This window comes from Equus przewalskii, chromosome 5 (assembly GCF_037783145.1).
Source record: "Equus przewalskii isolate Varuska chromosome 5, EquPr2, whole genome shotgun sequence".
Lineage (NCBI taxonomy): Eukaryota > Metazoa > Chordata > Mammalia > Perissodactyla > Equidae > Equus > Equus przewalskii.
This window is the reverse complement of record NC_091835.1, coordinates 43,545,870-43,568,234: the sequence shown is the minus strand read 5'-3', so window position 1 is coordinate 43,568,234 and position 22,365 is coordinate 43,545,870. Positions and strand designations below refer to the sequence as shown.

General features: G+C 41.3%; 1 protein-coding gene across 4 annotated transcripts; it reads left to right on the top strand.

The window, feature by feature from the left end:
• The first annotated feature begins 228 nt into the window (after positions 1–228).
• On the top strand, positions 229–21,929 carry ARHGDIB (Rho GDP dissociation inhibitor beta). 4 transcript variants are annotated; one of them, XM_070619184.1, is made up of 7 exons: positions 500–644; positions 5,253–5,305; positions 9,749–9,932; positions 10,592–10,675; positions 15,958–16,034; positions 19,409–19,472; positions 21,227–21,929. In XM_070619184.1, the coding sequence occupies exons 3-7, from the start codon at positions 9,755–9,757 to the stop codon at positions 21,424–21,426; spliced, it is 603 nt and encodes a 200-aa protein (XP_070475285.1). In that variant the 5' UTR covers positions 500–644; positions 5,253–5,305; positions 9,749–9,754; the 3' UTR covers positions 21,427–21,929. The 4 variants fall into 4 exon arrangements, with proteins under 4 accessions (XP_070475284.1, XP_070475286.1, XP_070475285.1 ...); XM_070619183.1 differs by lacking the exon at positions 5,253–5,305 and having other exon boundaries at positions 229–644; XM_070619185.1 differs by lacking the exon at positions 5,253–5,305 and having other exon boundaries at positions 387–968.
• The last annotated feature ends 436 nt before the right edge of the window (positions 21,930–22,365 follow it).

Sequence of the window (22,365 nt, the reverse complement as noted above, 5' to 3'; positions counted from 1 at the left end):
CGAAAACTACAACAAATAACATTTTATTGTTTATGCCGCAATACAAAGCTACATCTTGAAATTAGGACCAACAAAACTCTAAAAATTTGTTTGAGGACAATTTTTTAAATTTAAGACCAAATATATATGCAGTTAACATTTACAATTTTTTAGCACCCTGCATTCGCTGCCAGCAAACTTTCAACATATCTGGCTGATGAAGAAGCTGGCAGGGTCCCTGAGGGAACAGAAGTTAGTGATGTAAAGCCTATGTGAATTTACTGCTACTGGGTTTAACTCCCTGCCTCAGCAGGCTTATGCACTGAAATGACTTGATTTTTAGACATATCCGCAAAATTATTCATATCACTCAAGGCTATAGGCACTATACCCTTGCGCGAACACTCACGCGTATCCATGTTCACATGGGCAATCATGCTCCCACATGTGCCATTAATTGACAAGACTGCTGCTCAGAGCTGGCTGATAAAGAGATAGGCAGTGCAGAGGAACAGGATTTGAGACAGCCCCGGGTTTCCTCTTCTAGTAGGTTTAGAACATTTTTTTTTTTCTCACTAACTTCCTTCCTGTTCTAACTGCCTGACTACTCAGAAGTCAGAGTTGAGAGACAGAGGCACCCAAGACAGAGACGTGAACCACTGAATGTAAGTTGAAATACCACTGGGGGAGGCAGGCTGTGGGTGGGCACAGAGAAATGTGGGAAATCTCTAAACTGGGCTACGGCCCTCAAAGTTCATTTTTTTTCCGAGAGTGGTTCTTGTTTAAAACAAACTTTATGATAAGAAAGTACTAAGGAGGCTGCAGAGACAGTCCTGCATAGAAGGGGAAGTCAGAGCTGGGAACGGTGGCAATGAGTCAGGGCAGGGAGGAGAGGGTGTGCGCTGCAGCCTGGGAGATGAAATCTTGAATATCCTGGAGAACCGGCTGAGTACAATCACTGGAGAGTGCCTGGAGGGCTTTCCTACAAGGTAGGAGCAGGCATCTGGCCAACCTCAGAAGCAAAAAGACTGTAGCTCTAAACTGATGCGAACGTGTTGGTGGATGGTGGGTTAGGGCTGGGGTGGAGATGTGCGGTTTCCTGTTTTTAAGTAGACTTAAAGAGACTGGGTGAAAAGAAAAAAAGTGGTTCAAAAAAATGACCCTAATGTTTAGTGTCGAACATTAAACTGTTTGACACTAAAGAATGTTCTGGTGATATAAGAGAAATGCATAATGATAGCCTCCCTCTGAGTACAATAGGGTTTAACCATCAAGGGGGAAGTACAGTAGAAGGCGTTGTTATTTACTCATCAGTCGTACAGGGATAGAATTTTTACCACTAACAAAAACCATGTATTGAATTCCCGGGGTGAGATGGGCAGAGAGATAATTGCTGTTGTTGCCAAAGAATAGCTCTGACACCTGAGAGAACGAAAAGCCAGCAAGGAAGACATCAAATAATTTATTAGGAGATAGGTTCTAGAAAAATCCAAGTGGGCCCAGCTAGGATTCCTGGCAGTGGGCCTTCGAATTGTCAAGGTCATTGGCCGCCATTAGAAGTGCTTTAAGCATGACCTGAAATACCTTCTTCCTTTTAGAGGATGTCCAAGTCAGCATGTTTTATAAGCATTGTAATTAAACTCTAGACCTAGGGTAACTTGTGCCGTGGGTCAGATAAACCCTGAGCTGTTCACCTATTCAAGGTGAGGGAAGGCAGACTACTCTCACGGGGACGTTCCATTGTCACCCCTTCTCATAGAGACCAAGAACCACTGAAATCAGCATTAGCATGTTGGATGATCAAGCCAGGGAAATCAAGAGGTCTGTGTTGGCCACAGCGGGGCTCAGTCACAGGCAGGCATCATTCATCTTTGCCATGGCTTTCTTTTATTAAATTTAAAAGAAAATCTCCCTCCCAAATTCAGATATGACACAAGCATAGTAACAAGATCATCTTAGTCTTTTATGAGAGGTGTGGAATTCTGAGAGAACAGTTCATTCTCCATCCACGCTGCACAGATCCAGCACATGTGGAGTAACCACGTTACAGCTTCACAAAAACTAGCTGACATCTCCCAGGCACTGGAATTTGGTCCTCCCTTGCTTGGAAGAATATAAGTTTGTCCCTAGGGAAGTATACTCCAAGCAACATCAAGGTTCTGTTTTCAGTGGAAATTCAGCAAGGGCAAAGTCATTCTGACGGAAAGGCGAGGGCCTGGGCCAATTTATGGGAGCACAATATGTTACAAACTTCAGCCAGCCCTGGGAAGGAGAAATTAAACAGATAGAAAAAGAAAGCCAACATATGTGGAGAGCCTTCTATGTGTCAGGCCTAGCGTTAGAAACTCAAATTTGAATCCTGAGTGGACACAGGGAGGAAAGCAAGCCTCGGAAATGTTAAATGGCTTGACTAAAGTCATCCTGGTATGGAAAAGAACCCACAGGTACAATGCCTCAGAACAACATTTTAGGAAATGTCCCATGGAAGAAATTTTCTTTAATCTCACATTCTGAGCATCCTTGTCCCTGGGTCGGTGTTATCACTGCCCAGGATCCTCGATTAGAGTCCACACTGGCACAGCCAGAGGTGGGTCTCGTATTGCTCCTGGAACTTCAACAACATTTATCCATTCAATAAACAATTAGTCAGTCATTCTGTGCTGGTGTCCACACACTCTGGCTTCCACAGCCAAAGCTGGTAAAAATTCACATGAATTTTCTTTAAGGGGCTGATAGTCTAAGCACAAGAAGTCATAAAAATTGGCTTTACTTCTAATTTTTCATGCTTAATTTAAATCCTCTGTGAATGTATCGAGTTATTGCTGTCCTGTCTTTTGCTTAATAATGGCTTCTTTAAATGCATGTTTCTTTGAGAATGATTTAAAATAAATATTTGTTAAAGCACCTAGCACTATGACTTCACATGGTGGACGCTCAGAAAAGTTTAATGAATTGAGTTCTCGATCTTTTGCATATGAACCTGGGTTAGAGTATACTATGAATGCACAGATAAGAAATAATATATTGTTTCTCTCACGAAGGGGAATACTAAAGAATTCTGCTTCTAGTAATTTGTATCCTCCTCTGGATTGGTTTTAGTGTTTATCGTATCTAAGAAGACATTTCCTCCCAGGCACTCGGTTGATTCTTCTCACTCAGCTTTGCAGTGTTAGACATTTTTCTTTTTCTTCCCGAGGCCCCTCAGTACATAGTTGTATATTCTAGTTGTAGGTCCTTCTGGCTCTGGTATGTGCGGTGCTGCCTCAGCATGGCCTGATGAGCAGTGCTAGGTCTGTGTCCAGGATCCAAAACCCCAGGCCACTGAATCAGAGCATGAAAAATTAACCACTCGACCATGGACCGACCACAGTGTCAGTTTTCTTAATGGGGCAGAGATGGTAGAAAACAGCCGTGAGGATCCCAGGAAGCACCAGTTCCTCCATGTTGCTAGGGAATACTGAGACACCATGGAGGACTCCAGGACTGAGACAGCTTCTGGTGTCCCGTGGGATAAACCTGGATTCCCTAAATGAACCAAATCATCAGGCAGGCAGCAAAGCAGACTCAAATCCTTGAGTATCTCTGAAATGTCGGCAGTCTTTCAGAGATGACCCAATTCTCCATGACCTGCTGTAGAGCTGCAACTCCAGATTTGGGGAAAGTAGGACATATCCTGGTCAATGGGGTGTGGAGATAACAGAGGTGACAGAGAATGCTGATGCTTTCATAGGTACTTCTCTGATGGAAATCCCCTACTTCTGGTACTTCCACATTTCTCTCTCTCTCTCCCTCGTCTCCTCCTCCTCTATCTCATATCCATGGCCTGTGCATCTAGCTGCACGATCTGGTGACTTTGGGACGTGAGTTAAGTCTCCACAGCATTTTGCTCCACAGCAATTCTCTCCATTCGCTGTGCTTGTGTCTTGTATCTTTTCTCATCATTCACACAGTGACCTCTGGCTTCAATTATGAAAGAGAGCAATAAATAGAATCTAAAATTAAATTGTTCATGAGGAAGTTTTTTAAAGAAATATTAGTGACAATTCCATTTTAAGACTGATTCAGTTCATAAACAATCGTTGCAATTCCCAGAACTCCTTGTCTCTTCCGTACTCCTCCAAGAAACAAAATCTATTTTTAAGGAGGAAGGAATGGACGTTGTCAACACAGAAGAACCGAGAGAAAGCATTTGGTGCCTAAGGAGTCAGCCACTTCGCTTCGCTGAAGCTGTGCAACAACACAGCTTCACGGGGAAGGGAGGAGAGGAAGGGAATGGATAGTTACTGAACATCTACTAATGGTCATTATAGTTCTAGAACTTTCCATATGTCTCTCCAACTCTTCAACCCCGCATAGAAAGATTGATATTCCCACACTACTGATGGAAAATCTTGGGCTCAGCGGTGTTAGAAACTTGCCTAAGTTCTGTAATAAGTCAGTTGCAGAGCCACATTTTGAATCTCTGATCCATCAAACTCCAAGACCACGTTCCAGTGGGAATAAAGATCATCTTTCTCTGAATTAACCAGGTGATCGGTTTCATCTAAACTCAAGAGTTTCACCTTTTCTTGCCTTCAGCTTATTTGGATCTGCATGAATGAATCAGACACGTGTGCTCTATCCTGAGATTGGCGTAAATTCTTAAGCGTAATTCACTTTCAGTGTCTTGGAAATTTCACTGAAATTGCAAGCAAAAACACCGATTCGTGCTATGTCATACTCATGCCATGAGCAACCAACTTAATTTAATTTGGCATTTTAATTGAGCAAAAGAAGATTAAGGCCCCACCTCAGCATATCTAATCCTTGACATTGTTTCGCTGAAGAGCAGACATAGGGGCGTGAGGACTCCACTGTGAAAATTCATCTGTGTAGGCATCTGTGAAGCAGAAAATAGAGATAACTGGAGTAGTAAGCACTTGAAAAAAAGCGATATGTGCTTTAGGGCCCAAGAGAGTCCACATTAATCTCGTTAAGTATATAATTGCTAATTCTCCATCTCACTTTTCCTGTGTAAAGAACCAAAGTCAAAAACAACATACAAACAAACAAGCAAAACAACCCTGCTCATGGAACAGCGGGCAAAGTGCAGAGGAAGGTGAGAAAAGACCAACCAGAATGTTCTGTGCTGACTGGCTGTGTTCTCCCCAACCCACCTCCACTTCCTCTTTTCCTTTCTCATTTCACAGCCTTCTTTACATTAAGGAGCATTAGAGTCATTGAATTAAGAAGGAGCCTCTGAGGTCTTCTAATGAAACAATTTCATTTTGCAGAGGACGAAACTGGAGTGCAGAGACAGTCAGTGACTTGCGCAAAGTGACACAAGGTAGAGTTGCACTGAAACTCTCTTCATGTGACACTTCCTCACTTTGCTCAAGTCGTCCCTGAAGAGTGTTGCAAAGAAGCCTTTACTTCTGCCTGTGCACCCCTGGATATATTCCCCAATAACAAACGAACTCTATAATTTCATTACTACTTAATAAAGACAGCTGAAGCAACAGAGAGCAGTGCCTAGAAGTCAGATAACCTAGGCTCAGACATTAATTCTGCTCCTTACGCAATATGTCTTCTTGGGCAAGTTATTTACTTGAGCTTTAGTTTCCTGATCTGTAGAAGAGAATGCTGATAATGTCTGCCCTTAAGGTTGTAGTGAGGACTAAATGAGATAATCCTCATGAAAGCATGCAGCACTATGTATGGTAACTATTCTAACTATTATCATCAATAGTAAGCCAGTAGTCCTTTAGATGATGAGATTAGAAAGTAGCCTGTAGAATTTTCCTAATATTCCCATTCTCAGTTTCCCATAAAATGGGAAAATTAAAAGAGAAAATTGACATTTGTGGCTAAATATAACTTGGGAAGTCATTGTCAAACTATATAAACTATTTATGGCTGGGGCTTTGGAAGAATCTGAGGTTCCTCATGGATGAAATGTGAAATTAAAAATGCAGCATCTTTTGGGAATTCAGATAAATTTGAAATAATTAAGATGGAGATAGTCTCTTGTATAAACTGTTGAAATAACGTATCTGAATGGCAACTTAACTGACCCATGACTGCAGGTCAGGAGAAACACGCAGATAGAGACAGTCTGCTCTAGACCTCACCTCCTGAGATGAGGAAAGTAAGATCCACAGCGGTGGAAATATTTGCTCAGGGGGTCACCGCCAGTTACTAGCTAAGCCACAACCCAAACCCATGCATGATGAGGCCTAGTTCAGTGAAGAGATCATTATCCAAAATCAGGTAGATTGACACAGAACTCCTCCTGAGTCGCTGCTCCCTGTGCACCTCTGCTCCTCTGCCAGGCTTTGTGGTCACGCTCCCTCAGATACAGATGTTACCTGATATCTCCTCCTGTTTCTACATATCTAGCATTTTGGGTGCATAGTCATGATCCTTAGCTTGAGGCTAAGTTGTGACATCGATCTGGCCAGGCCTTGGAGCCAAGCAAGCTTTCCCCTTAACACTCAACTCTCTGCTTTACGTTTCCAACAGTGACAGTTTCAAGGCCATGTTCCTAAGCTTGGACTCCAGTAAAGTCCATGAAGGACCTCAGGGGTCCATGAACCCCTAGACTGCATGTACAGTTTTGTGGGCTTATTCCTTTTTCCTTTTTATAAAGACCATGACTTTCACTAGATTTTTTTCTGTTTTTGAGGAAGATTAGCCCTGAGCTAAGATCCGCTACCAATCCTCCTCTTTTTGCTGAGGAAGATTGGCCCTGAGCTAACATCTGTGCCCATTTTCCTCTACTTTATATGTGGGACGCCTGCCACAGTGTGGTTTAATAAGCAGCGAACCCCGGGCCGACAAAGAATAACGCACGAACTTAACCGCTGTGACATTGGGCAGGCCCCTCACCAGATATTTTGAGACCTGTAATCTTCAAAAAGGATTAAGAACCATCAATCAAACCAGCTGGGCCTTTTTAGTGTGGTTAGATTGCCCATCTTCCACTGCATTCTCCACTTTGGGGTAACTTAAAACACCACTATGTGCTAAAGCACAGTTCCTTGTAAACAGTAGGTGCTCACCAAATATTTGTGACCTTAACTTTGCTTTAAAAGGGCTTTCCCTGAAAACTGCTTTTCCAGTCCTTTATTTTCCATTTTGTCACATTTTCATCTTTTTCTAAGCAGCTTTCAAGACTGAGCTGATTTTGGGTCGTCTGGCCTCATATCTCTGTTTTTCTTATGCCATCTCGTCAGACCAAATTATTTTCATGTGGTCCTGAATTTCCTATTCTTGACTGCCACAATTTTATATAGTAATCCCACATAGTAAATGCCCTACTGTTTAATGTCTTTAAATAAATTTGTGTCTCATTTTCATGGAGCAATTATCATATCTGTTTGCAATGAATCAATGAAATTTAGAACTGACGTAAGTCTCAGATTTACTAATGAGAAGATCAAAATCCAGATGACAGATAAATTAATTTGCCAGTGATCACACTGTTAGAGGTTAGCAAATCCCGTCCTAGACTGGATCTTTCTCTGCCTCTCTCAATCTCTCATTCTCATTAAAAATTGAGATTTAAGTATAGAATTACAATTCCCTGCAGGTTATTGAAATCAACTTGAGCTAGTTAGTGGTTGGGTGTGATGTTACCATCTGATGATCAAACTTTAAGCAGATGACACGTTAGAACCAAGGGATATATTCCAGAAAGTTCTGTTCATGGGAATTGAGATGTCCTCATCTGTAGTCAGCCTTCCTGATGCTCTGTCCACAGGTTTCTTATGTGACCTTCACCCTGAGTATCTAGTCAGGCTCCTGGGTGTCACCAGAGGAGAACCTGTCTCATCTGATTAGTCTTATCTGGGTCGCTCTTCATCTGCCTCTTAATGATTGTCCTTAAACTACCCACAACCTATAGCTTCCACCCACTGCACCTTTCATTATTTTTCCAACCAGCTCATCCACTTTCCCTGAGTATTGCTTGCAATACGAGTTGAGTTTGTCACGAGTTCATGGTACTGTTCTCTAGAGGCTCAGCTTTGAGTGGTGCTGGTTCTTCAGCTGAAGCAAGAGTTGCCATAGGAACAGGCCTACATGTTTCCTTCCTGCACAGGAAGTGGACCTGGGCATTGCACGGCTGTTTTTAGAGCTAATGAAGGCTCGTAGTGTTTGGCTTGTTAAGTTGCTGGAGGAAGATTAATGAGCCAAGAGGTATTTCTTTTTCTTTTCTCTTGTTTTCTGTATTTTTTTCTGTTAAAATTGCTTTTGGTTGACTTCATTTCCAAATTATTTTTCTTCTTCTTGCCAATGATAGTGACATCGAAAGTTAAAACCACAACTGATTTTGGCCAGAGATAGCTTCACTCTCAGGGGACTTTATAAAGGTTTGCAGAGTGACTGAGGATGAGATGTGAGAGATACTGTCTTATAGTTGTGCCTGTTGGGAGCAATGAAGGCTTTACTCACAGGCCAGGAAGGGGGTTACCCTCAGGGTAGAACTGAAGGAAATCAGGAAATTATCTCCTTGTCCAAATATCTCCCTTGTTTCCAAAAATAGGTCCATTGCTGCCAGCCATGGGGCCTGAAATTCTTCCAATAGAGATTTCTTTCTCTTTATTATGAGACTGCCTCTCATCCAGCTATGTGAACTTGGGCAATTCTCTTAACCTCTGGGTTTCAATTTTCTCAGTGATAAATTAGGGGTCAGAATATATCACATCTAAGGATTATTTCAGCTCTGAAAAGCTCTGACTATACATGCCCAAAGAGGAATAATTTCTAAACCTATTATTCTGTCTTTAACACTTAAGTGTGAATAATTTTATTAGATCTCCCCTCAATGTTTTAATATAAAACAAGTAAATGTAGATGATCGTGGAAGAAGACAGACTCCAGGTACGCCCAGGTGAGGTCTTAGAGCATAAGGTCACTGGAAATCTGGGCCAAGGAGGGAGGTACTAAAAGGGAGGTAGGTCCAGAAAGAGGAGATTGATGGAAGGGTACTACAGACATAGTTACTACTTTGTCTAGAGAAATTTAGAGTCCTTTGCTATTTTGTGTCATTTCAAAAGAACAGAAGATCTTTAGATATAGAACCTAATAAATCAATCAACGAATGTTTAGAAAATGCCTGAACTATTCAAGCGTTATGGGAGATTCAAGAGAAACACAAAACTTAGTAGCTGCTCTCAAGGAATTATTAGTAATATTGGGTAGAAAACATTCAGACATTTCGGGGAGGTATCACAGGGGCCTACAACTTCTCACAAGTTACCACTGAGGTATTGCAGGAGTTCACGGCAAGATTCAATGAATGGGAAAAAGTCAACTTTCTTTGGCAAGTATTCCACCAGTCTCTTGACACCCTCACAACTGAGACGGTATGTGCTGAGAGTGTTGATACTAGCAAGGCAGGCTGGGTTTGAAGGACAGTGATAATTTCTTTAACGATTTGAACTGGGGCTATTTGCTCCTTATTGAAGACTGCTTGTGCTATGTTGCTCCGTTTGTAGTGTATAGTTCACAAATGAGTTACTTCTTTTTTGTCAGTTTTATCCAGTAAATAGATGCTCATCACAGTGTGCAAAAATTCAGGCAGGTCAGAGAAAAGACTGGAATGAATTATATTCTTATTTTATGAAATACATTGAGGTGGAATTAGGGGAAAATCTCCTGAAAAATCACTGATAATTACAGAAGTCCACCAGGGCAAAGATGGTGCTAATAATAACCCCACAAACATCTTTCATGTCCACTGACCTTTGGCTAATGGACTATCATCTTCTCTCTCTCTCTGAAACAGATCAAAATGACTGAGAAGGCCCCAGAGCCACACCTGGAGGAGGATGATGATGAACTGGACGGCAAACTCAATTACAAGCCTCCCCCTCAGAAGTCCTTGAAAGAGCTACAGGAGATGGACAAAGATGATGAAAGTCTAACTAAGTACAAGAAAACGCTCCTGGGGGATGGTCCTGTGGTAGCAGGTGTGTGTGTATAGGGATGGGAGCAGGTGGAGGGTCTCAGAGAAGGCACACATGTCAGCTATTCAGGAGCAGGTGCAAAGGAAAGAACCAAGTGCTTCCAGGGTTAAGCGAGTGAGGCACAGTCTATATATGCTGCCTAAAGCAATGGACTGCATAATTAAGGCTTTTTGGAAAGAAAGTGCAAGTCAACATTGAAACAGGCAAAGATAACACATAGGGAGGATTTAGAAAAAATTCCAGACTACCACTTAAAATTGTCTTCTCTTCATCTCTCACATTTTCTTCTTGTCTTCTCCTTCTCCTTCTGCCTCCTTACCTAACCATTCATCTCTTCTACATACGCAATGGCAGACTAAGACACGGCCCAAAGATATGGATGGGCAGTGCCCAATTAGCAGCATACTTTACCGATTGTCACTTGGGAAATGTTTGCTATTGAGAATTAAGATGGATCTACAAGTGCCTGAATGAGAAACAGCATTGCTGTAATTTATAAGGCCATTAAGGCAAATCATGGTGAATCTGCCACTTCCATTTCTATTCTAGATGCAGATACCACTTTTCTTTTTATGTTCTCTCTCTCCTACTTGAAATGCACACACGTACACTGTACATACATGTCTCTTCCCTGTGCTTACGTTTCCTTTTACATCCTGCAGACCCAACAGCCCCCAACGTTACTGTTACTCGCCTCACCCTGGTTTGTGAGAGTGCTCCTGGACCAATCACCATGGACCTCACTGGTAAGTGGACACATCTGTTCAGAAGAGCCTAATGTTATCACTGGGAAAACTTGATCTTTGTCCTCTTTCCTAGCAAAAGGAAACCCTAGTAAGGTTAATCCCAGAGATAAGTATGCTGGGACCAGTTCACAAATCATTGCTCTCAGAGTACACGGTATTTACCATGTTTAATGAAAAGCCCAACCTCTGTCTCTATTTAACTGAAGAGAGTGCAGGTATAAATACTGGATACATTTACTTGTATCATATTTACTTCAGAGTTTTATCTCTACATGATAGCAGGAGAATTACTATTCATGTAAAAAGATTGCTAAACATCAGAGAAAGTATTGATCTTACATCAGCTACAGAACTTACCGGGAGGCAAGAAGCAATCTAAGACCTCCTGAATAATGCTAGGAATTCCATTAATTGAATACTCATTAATAGCTTAAAGCTCTGATTCTTTTTTTTCCCCTGAGGAAGATTAGCCCTGACTTAACATCCATGCCAGTCTTCCTCTATTTTGTATGTGGGTCGCCGCCACAGCATGGCTGATGAGTGGTGTAGGTCAGCACCCAGAGTCTAATCCTGTGAACCTGGGCCGCTGAAGCAGAGTACTCTGAACTCAGCTATTACATCATGAGTCAGGCCCCTCTGAATCTTTTAAATAAGCAACTTCCCCCAATATAGATGCACAAATTAAGATGTTGTTATTATGTTTCACTTTATTGCAACAAGGGTCAAGTCCTTTCCTGAGACTAGGTCTTGAGGAGATAAGGAGAGGCTGGGAAGGTGGATATTATGGGGAAAATGGACATCTGAGAGAAATGAGGAGAAGACCACAGAGCTACGAGGTTGAAGGCATCAAAGGCAGGTCTTAAGTAAAAGGAAAATTTGTTACCAGATTCAAAAAGTGGACTCATGAGACAGAGCAAAGCATCACTCTAGATCAGTAGGCTTAGTAGCAAGGTAGTTCCCCTCCCACAGGACATATCCACTCTTTACCTTATATGGGCTTTTTTGTCAAAGGGAGGAAACCAGAGGCTGAAAAGACACACTTCCTGTTCAACCGAAATCATTAGAGCAGAGACACCAATTCAGCTACCCCCACATTCTAGCATCTCTCCTGGAGAGAAACTCTCTCTATCTCTCACCAGGACTCAGACCTCTTCCTGTGTGAAATTGTGTAATGTCACCAGGTGCAACTGTCATTTCACAAGAGCAGGTCTGAATTAGCCCTCAGGAAATCTGTTCTGCTCAGAATGGCTTGATGATATTGCAGGGAAAACTTGGTCTCTGTCTATTTTCCCAGCAGCAGAAAACTCAGATTTGGTTTTCTGTTGCAAAGAGGCTAATGAGGTGAATCTCATATATGTAGAGAATGCTGGTACCAGTTCTGTGCATATGATTCAGACACACACACACTCCTCCTGAATGCAAGCTTATATAAGATCACATTGGTAAAACAACAGAGAATGACAGCCTTTCTAACCAGGAGACAGGAATTAGGGGCAGATCTCAGTTTCATGGAGCCTGAAGCTTTTATAAGTTAAGTGACTTGCCTTAAGAAAGATAATATGAAATTTCAAATGCAAAATTAAATACAAAAGTGAAGAGTTATTTAGAATAATAAAAAGAATCCAAAACAAGTAATTTTTTTTCTTTTTCTGAAAATTTAGGTGAGTTTATTCTGAGCCAAAATGTGAGGCCCATAACCCAGGGCCTTCCTTCCCCAAGGAAGGAAGGGCACCAAAGAAGTGGGGTGTACAGAGTGGTTATATACCCACAAAGAGGATGTTTCACATATGATTGAAATATCCCTTTTACAATAGTCATGAGACTGCTCTCTCAACACAGCAATTGATGGACACAGCAGGGTGGCAGGTCTGTTGTCTCCATCTGGGTGGTCACAGGTGAGCACAGCAATCAGTTCCTAAGCTAGGGAGAGATCCTTATCCTTAAGGAAATGCCAATGTAGGGGAAGTTGCACATTTATCTTAAGGACATTTGTTCTTGTCTTTGGGACATAGCCAATGCTTAAATCAGATATACAATGCATGCTCAATAGCCGTGTCAGGCCCTTTTGGAAAAACAAAGTCAGGCCGAATTAGGTTTACCCCAAATGGCTTCCTCATATACTTCAATGTATCCTACTGCTTGCCATTTCTATTTGTCATTTTCATTTTCCCCTTTTGATCTATAATCTTTCAGTAGAAAGCATTGATGATCAAAATATTGTCCCTCAGCACCAGGGTGGTTACTGCTTGCCCTGGGTCCATCATGTCCCTTGGTGCTAGGCTTTTATCTCATTTATTTTCCAAGTTTTCCACATTGGGGGGAAACAGTGGACAGGCATAGAGGTATATATATTAACAGAGGAAGCATTTCATAGGTTATATAATTTTCAATTAATTTTAGATTGTTGCACAAACATTGTATATGTGCTTTTTCATGATACTTCATGTTTACATTGTATATGATAATAGAATAAGTACAGGAACAATGATAATAATTCAACATATTTGAAAACATTCGTTTAAAATGAGTTCTTAGACATAGTCCTTATCAGAAAAGGAAATTTGTCCAGGGTTATAAGACAGATCGACCATCTCAAGACATCAAGCAATCATCACTCTAGTTTGTATGCTATTCTTACAACACTGAGTAAAGAAAACAACAATCAATTTGAATATTATGACTAGTACAAGAATTCCAAGAAGTAATAGAAATAGGAATTGCAATCTAGATTGAAAAAAGGGGACCAGTACTGGAAGGGAGCCAACCAAACAAATCGAACTGGGTGTAGGATCACGTAAGGCATTCGCCTGTTTTTTCATGTGCTTTAGCAGAGATGACACACTGGAAAATTCATCACATAATAAAAGCACAGCATTCAGTTTGAGTGGTTGTATACGTACCACCTTGGGATGCAGTAAGACTATCTAAAGCCATTCTGTCTTGAAGGACAGTCTTTCTCATTAAAGACATTTCAGTATTTAAATAAGGTTATTCCTGCCTGACCATCATTAAGGGCTTGTTGAGTAAATTTAGTCAGTGCTTCCATATGTGGTAATGACATCTTTTAGCCCCAAAGAAAGAGTAAATATAGCTGCTTGGTGGCCATACCAGTGGAACACTGAAGCAGCTCACCTGGCCTTAAAGAGAGGGAGATTAGCAACAGGTGTTAGCTCAGTGTGACTCCTTCCCTGCATCCAAGGGAAACTCAGGGTGCAGTATTTTCACCATCCAGACAGTAGCCAAGGCCAGCGATTTGTTCCGCATAACCATTGAGTTCCATTAGGAGATACCCAATAAATGCCTGGCCTTCAAGAGCAGTCTGTTCCAAATTAATCACTTTCTTTAAGTATGATAGTATTCCAAAACCTTAAATGGGACAATTATAAAATAGGTAAACAGTTTAAGTAAAACAAAGGTTTAAATGAGGAGATATAAAGTTGGGAATACAGGCCTGGTCCAGAGTCTTGGGACAGCTGTCTACAATAGATGCTGTCTTCTTCTCATCCTGGTGTGGTCCTTTTCAACAGGGCTGCATTTATTTGACGTCTCTTTTGATAAATAAATTATCTAGGTTGTAGTCCACGATCCCTAAGTTCTGGGAGTTCTCTGTGAAAGAATCAGCTACCAATCTTTCATTTCTCTTAAGCTTCTCAATAAGACCCTGACAACAATGTAATACATCCCTTAAGCAAAGTTGGTTCATATATTTCTTCATCTCATTGCATAGGCTGTTGTATTATTATTTCAAAAGAAGACAGCTGATGTTTACAAAAACTATAGATCTAAGATTAAGGAGCACTAGCAGAAGAGCTTTTGGCCATGAGAGAGTAAATGCTTCTGAAAGCTTTATAAATTGAGTTTTGAATGCCGTTAGTTCTTTCCACCAATCCTAAGGATCAGGGATGGTAAGCGTAGTGGAAATGCTGCATTATTGGCCAAATATTACAAATAGATTTAATTATTTGTCTGGTGAAATGAGTTCCCTGGTCACTGTGTAACTTGGTAGGAGTGCCTCAATCAGGAATTATTCTTTTCAATAATAACTTACCTAAAGCCATCACTCTTCTACAAGGAAAAGCCCCAACACAATGTGAGAACATTGAGATCATTACAAGATAGATTCATCCTTGAGATGGTGGCTTTTGGACAAAGTCCAATTGTCATACCTCAAAGGGTCCCTTAGGAAAGGAAAGTGGCCTTGTGACAAGGAAGTGGCTTCTCTGGATTATGCTTTGGGCATACAGCACAAGTATAGGCTTTATGAGCCACTGTGGGAGAGCGTTTCCAAAAGTATTGTTTCGCCGTTTTGTGGCCACCTATATATTTTTTTTTCTTCCATAGCGATTTCCTGAGCCTACAGAAGGAAATCTCTTTACTGGGTCAGCAGAGTTAACAGAAAGTAGCAGGCATGCTTGAGGCTGGACAACATCTCCAGCTTGATAACATCCTTGCTTATCGTTTAAGTAAGACCCATCTGTAAACCATATTAAATAATAGAATGCAGTCATGGTCTTCTCCCCAGGGTCACCTGAAGAATGCAGTGATCCAGGGTGGGTGAGGAGCTCAGTGGGCCCCTATTGGCACCGAATTCTGGTTCAGTGTAGATTCCAGGTGGTCTCCAGTGGGTTTCTCTGAAATCCTGCTGTGACTATGCCAAGAAATGTCAATGCAAATAATCCATAAACAACCTATAAATCAAAATTAGGGTGAGTTTATTCTGAGCCAAAATGTAAGGATCATAGCCCGGATCCAAAACAAGTACATTTTTGAAGGCTGGAAAATACCACAAACATTACCAAATCTACAAAAAATAGCTGGTACACTTATATAATATTTTTCTTATATTTACTTATTGGAGCAGTAGGAACATATTCTTTAATCATTTTTTCATTTGACCACATTTTTGTAGCGTCGTTTTCAATACAGAGAATAGAAAGATAGTTCAGACTTTCCTCTAGGATGATTGATTTGTTATTGACAATTACAAAAGACATTTTCAAATATAATTCATTACTGGTAATGTTTTGCATACTCTTAGAGTTGTCATCAACCTTGGAGGAAAAAGCTCTATTATATTTCTTTCATATCTAAGCTGTAAGATTTCAGGGATTTCAAGTGTGTATTTGTGCCGCGGCTCATCTTGACTATTCTTTAAATCAAGGGCTGTAGAGACCACGTGGCTCTGATGCGCCCAGCAAATGATTCTGGAGCTTAAACTTCATTCACCTTTTTGTTTTTCTCCTTCTGAGGTGAATAAACTCTTTCTAAATCCACTTCCACAGGTGATCTTGAAGCCCTCAAAAAAGAAACTTTTGTGCTAAAGGAAGGTGTTGAATATAGAGTCAAAATTCACTTCAAAGTAAGTATCTTGTCCTGTATGTTTTTATAAAGTTTAGATCCTCCCTATCATAAGAGGAAAAAAAAATCAAATTTCTTATGTGATCATGTTGGCATATTTTTCGTTTGTTTCTTTTTTCCCCTGGATCTGAATTGTCCTCTTCCCAGCTCTGAGCTCTACCTGTTGAGACCTACCCTTACTTCCTGCTTTTCCCAGCCAGGACTCTCTCCTTGAACTCTCCATTGATCACTTAAGCCAATGGGATCCCCTCTCTGTGAACTCCTGGTACTCCCATCCATGAGGCAGACACCACTCTGTATTGTATACCATTTGTGTCATTTCTCCCCTACTCAGCCTGAGCACCTTGAGACAGGGAGAGATTGTATATCCCTTCTTTCAAAATGAGTCATGCAAAACTCTGTAAATGGTAGATATTTAGCAAATGTTTATTGAGAAATAGATAAATGAACAAATCAATTAACAGGCAAAGAAAATAGGACAGACATAGCCTTAGCTGTATTTCCTCAATGATTACATAAATACAGGGAGTGGGGTCCTTGGTAAATAACTGAAAATTACAGTTTAGTTGTGGAGGAGGTGAAAAGGTAAGAGCAAAACTAAACAGATAAACTGACATATCCCAATGAGCAGCCAAAATCGAGGAGAAAAGTAACCTTGACTCTGAAAATAAGTAAGCCAGAAATTCACTGTTTGCCCTTAATTGCTTATACCTGTCTTAGTTGCCCCTCATTCACATTCAGTCATATCCTCCAGGGCCTGAGCTTCACCAAGGAAGCCTCTATCCGCCCTCTCTGTTCACTCACCAGGCCCTTCTTTCCTCTGGGTGCAGGGTGTGATTCAGGGTTCATGGACAACCATTCTCCACCACATGCAAATATGCCTCCCAATAATTCCATTCTGAAAATATTTGTTGATGCCCACTCTGTAATAGGCACTGAACTATGGTTCACGTCCTTGTTTCCTATAGAACTGCTCTTTACTAAAGCACCTGAGAGCTTGGGGAGGTGTTGTAGCCAAATATTCCTGGAAGGGCTTACACATCAGCCCAGTTTTTAATTATTAATGCTACTGCCTTGTCAATTTAGTAAGACAGTTTTTATCAAATGAAACATGACAGGTAAAGTTTGATGTGAATAAGATCAGAAGGACTAGAGCATGGGCTTCTGCTATGAATGGGGAGGCCAGGGAGGAATGTGGCACTATGGGGCCTCAGCAGTCATGGTGACACACTAGGGTGATGGAGGAGGCGGGCACAGAAAGGGGTTTTCACATCCCATCCACGTCAGAGATTTGAGCTTGTGTCTAACAGGAGAAAGATCACTCTCTACATGTAACCGACATAAAGTTGAACCACCCTGTGGCCTGTCCCAGCGTAAAGCTGTAGTTAGAAGAAACATCACTTCAAAAGTTAAATTCAAAAATTATCCAAGAAAGTTTCCATTTACAACACCAGCAACACATCCTAACATCCTCTTCATCTTAGTTTCTCTCAGCGTTCTCTTTCTCTCCCAACACTCCACAATACTCAATAAAAACTTGGCTTGAGATGGTTCTTCCAGTTTCTCCCCCTTTTCCTTCTGCCTCCTAAGGAAGTGTAGTCTATCTGATTTCCATAGATCTCCCTGTTATTTATGTCACCAAGCGTCTTCCTTTTGCGGTGGGAGAGATGATGGGGAGGGGCGTGCAAGCAGGGGAAGAGAATACTAGAAACATTCATACTTTTCTTTTACCCATCTCAAACATATTTATGTTGAGTAGACCCGCAGTGCAGCCGTAGAAAAACAGGAGATCTTTGTTTTGAAGTCCTTAGTATCACTCCACCACCATTCCTGTTTTTAGGAATTTTCCCACGACACCACATCTCCTAATAGGCCCAAGGGACCAGCTTAGAGACTTCTAGAAAGATACATTCATTTTCCTTATCCCTATGAACCACACATGGGAGTAATTAGAAAGTGTGGGTTTCATTTTGTCACAATTTTTTCAGTGACTCTGTTTTCATTCTGTCTGCTTTTGATAGGTTTATACCACAGATTTTACTGAGTGACAGCTGAGAACCTAAGCTGGCAGTATTCATTGCTATGTTACCGCATTGCCAACAAAACAAAATGTAGCATTGAGAGGTTGGTTTAATTATTCTGTCCAAAACAAAAAGGGAGCCATAATTATTCTTGTTGAGAAATTATCAGAAGATGCTTTAATTTTTCATATCGGTGAACAATTAACCAAGCCCTCCAGTTAATGACGCAACGTCCACTTTAATTTGTTTGTATAAACATGACCACTGTGTAAAATTAACAGACAACCCAGTTCAGTCCTAGGTGAAATGAATCATGGAAAAACAAAGTGCTTGGGCTGTCTATATTTTCATTCTGTTTTAGTAGATTTCCTTTGAGAGGCTTGGGAAAGTAGCAAGATCTCAGATAACATCTGAAAATGACAGACATCAGAAATACTTGCCAGACACAAATGGATTTCACCCAGTATTTACATAAGGGAAGGATGTTTTCATGTGGCCCATCTCCTCAGCTCCAGACTCAGTCACAGTTACCTTACAGCCACAACCATCTTCTCAACTTGACTTTCCATTAATGCTTTTCTCCTTGTTGCTTGTTTTTCATATGGTAGATGGATCATTTCTGAGGTTAGGATTTTCAGTTATTTACATAATATTTTCCATTGGTACCCTTGTAACATTTCCTAAGACAAGGATAGTCTTCTAGCTGGTAGTATGAGGGAGGGAGAGCTCAACAGCATTCTTTGGACCATTGAGAAAGAAGAAATGTACTGAAAACTATTGAGACAATGTTTTAGTTAAATACTCCCTTCTCCAAACCAAAAATCACAGTATTCAATGATAAAACCAGGTTGACAACGTTGAGTCTTGTGATGTCTTCTTTCCAATCTCTGCCTCACCGCCACACTAGAGCATAATAGTACACATTTTTATGTTTGCTTTTTGTTTTGTTTTTGTTTTTGTTTGGACTTTAGGGGGGTGGTTTTTTGAGGAAGATTAGCCCTGATCTAACATCCACTGCCAATCCTCCTCTTTTTGCTGAGGAAGACTGGCCCTGAGCTAACATCCGTGCCCATCTTCCTCAATTTTATATGTGGGATGCCTACCACAGCATGGTGTGCCAAGCAGTGCCAGGTCTGCACCCGGGATCTGAACCAGTGAACCCCAAGCTGCTGACGTGGAGCACATGAACTTAACCACTGCGCCACCGGACCAGCCCCAGTAACACTTATGCTAAACTAAATCTTCAGTCCTTTTATCCTCAGAGAAGACTCAGCTAGGTAGAGTCAGCATGAAAAATGAGGAAAAGTGATAGACCTTCATTAAACTGACCTGTTTGGATTCTTCCCACCTCCAGGTGAACAGGGATATTGTGTCGGGCCTGAAATATGTGCAGCACACCTACCGGACTGGGGTAAAAGGTAAGGCGACCCAGGCTCTACACTGTCCCAAGCTCTGCTTCTTACTGATAGTTAAACTTCTGGTTATCAGCAACTGTTAGTCATAGACTCATTTAAGAATCTGCTAAAAGCTGTGGACGCTCACCCCGGGAAAAGGGCACATGTATACCTCTGACCTAGATATTAATGGCAAGGTCTACATTCAGGAGACCTAGTTTAGACTGTCAGCCGCTAACCTTCAGCTTCCAGCTTCTAGAATTCAACTTTATTACTCATAAAGGGGAAGAGTCACCAAGATAAGTTTGAATAAAATAAAGTACCTAAAAGCACTCTCAGAAGTAAAGAAAAAAGGTAGTTCAGAGATATAAAACCTGAGTGTCAGAGAAATCCAGGCCAGGAAAGACCCATCCAATGGCACGTGCGTTTGCTAGGATGGGAGTTGGTAGCACCATGGATTCGGGGGGTGGGGGGCTGATGGAGGTGGGGCAGCACTCAATTTCCTAAACAAAGAAACAAGAAAAATACTCTTTCTAGAATTGAGAAAAGCTGTCGAATTGAAACCAATAATATAACATTACTTTAACCTACCATTGTTCTTGACAAGTTGTACCTAAACACCACATGCCTGGGGAAACTGTTCAGTTTTCTTCCGTTAATATGGGCAGGCAGAAATGAAAGGTGGAAGGCTGATGGGAGCATTTTTACAATTCCTTTTTATCTGAGGGGCTCTCTTCCCCCAGAGGTGTGACACAGTAATGCACCAGTCAGTTCCGGCAGATCAATAAGGGATGGGGAGAACCTGTCCGATAAAATTGCATGACATGGAAAACCACTCAGTTACGTAAATTCCACAGAAGATTGTTGACCTGAAAGAGCTTAATTGGTCTTTCCAATACCTAGTCTCATGAAAAATAGTTCTGTTTCCTATTTTCCTTTGGGCATAGAAACTACGTTGCGTCACCATGACGTGTCTGTAGCTGTTCCTTCAAACTTATTCAGAACACTTAACAACTATGTGTTGCCTGCCTGTCTATCCACCTAGATGTATTTATACTTTCTAATTCCCTATGATTTTTAATATATGCCCCAACTATTCACCTTTTAATATCTTTGGTTGTCTATTTTAACCCTTTGTCCCAGTTATTTACTTCTTTTTTTTTCTTACCAAATTATTGATTATCCCCTTTTATCCAATTATTCCAATCATGAATTCTGTTCATTCTGATCATCAGATATTACCTTGTCTCCCCTAATTAGTATGTTCATAGAATGATAGTTTGTAGACAGAAGACCCTTGAAGTTTATTATATATAGAAAGAAACAGAAGCCCCAAAATATCATATGACTTAGGTAGCTACAGAGCTGAGACCAGAACTCAGGTGTCAACTACTTTGGGATTTTTTGTGGTATAATCCCTACATCTCCATAAAAGAGTCTTGATCCCCATCCATTTAGGGCACTGATTCCCCAACTTTCCTGATATTCAGAATCAGTTTGATGCTTTTTAAAAACATTATTTCTTAAAACCCACAGCAGACTACTGAAACATAGTCTCTGACACTGGGTCAAAAGAACCTGTATTTTTAAAAGGTACTCCAATAAAAAAAATTTTAAAGAAAAAAACGATGCCCCAGGTACCTCTGATGTTTGGTCAGACTTGGAAACTGTTGCTCCTGGCTTTGTTCACTGTAAGCTGTGCTCCAAATTCTCCAGGTTGCAGTGTTTGTTTTTCCTCTCTCAGACTCTTACCCGAATGAACTTTTCTTTCTTCCTAGTGGATAAGGCAACATTTATGGTTGGTAGCTACGGGCCTCGGCCAGAGGAGTATGAGTTCCTGACTCCAACTGAGGAGGCTCCCAAGGGAATGCTGGCCCGAGGCACTTACCACAACAAGTCCTTCTTCACCGACGACGACAAGCACGACCACCTCACCTGGGAGTGGAACCTGTCCATTAAGAAGGAGTGGACAGAATGAGTCCACCTGCCCATCCCTTTCCTTACCCATGCCCCGTGGAAGAATCCTCTCAGTGGGTTCACCACCCTGTCCCTCCTCCCTGTTCACAGCTGGGTCCCTTCTCCAATGCTCCTCACATTCTCTTGTTGATGCATCTTATCCCACATTGTCTCTCAAAGTGGTCTCTAGCACAAGATGCTTAAAACCCAGGCTTCATCCTGCCCGCTGCATCTGATCCCCCACCATGGCCAGATCTTTGAAGTTCGCCAACTCAATACACAATCATTTAATATTTTCTCCTCTTATTTCCATTTGAGCAACTAGAGACCAGGAAATGGGCAAACTATCACTAACAGTCCTTTTGCCTTGGGTTCCAGTAGCTCATTCCGATCCCTAGATTCTTCTGTGGTTGCTGCTGGCTCAATGAAGGTCCCTAATCATATTCCCTGCCAGTTGGGGTTCTTCTTTTCTGGGAGACACTGTAAACAGCACAAGAGAGTAAATAAAACAGTTGTACAATCCGACTGAGACCCTCATTTCCCTGCTTTCTTCCTTCGAACAGATATGGTAATTGGATGGTTCACATTCACAAGTTTCCTCAGGGGGGTGGTGGTGGGGCACAGGAGAGGAGGTATCTACATCAGTGGGAACAGTTTGATCCCTTTGTTCCAGTGTGATGGGCAATGAACATTCAGAATATGAACGGTAGAAAAATCTCAACTTATTTTATTTTATAGTATTATCACATAAAAGTTTCTTCTAAGCTTGAGACCTGTATGTCCCACTGCCTGTGGGAATCTCTTGGATTTCGGCAAACATCTGTGGGCCAAAGCAGACATGTTTCTCTCCTGTTGAAGATTTTTCAATGGATTTCCATCACCTACAAAATAAAACTGAAGCTCCTGCACTTAGTGTATAAGCCCCCCTGCAATCTGGCCCCAGCACGCCTTCCTGTCCATA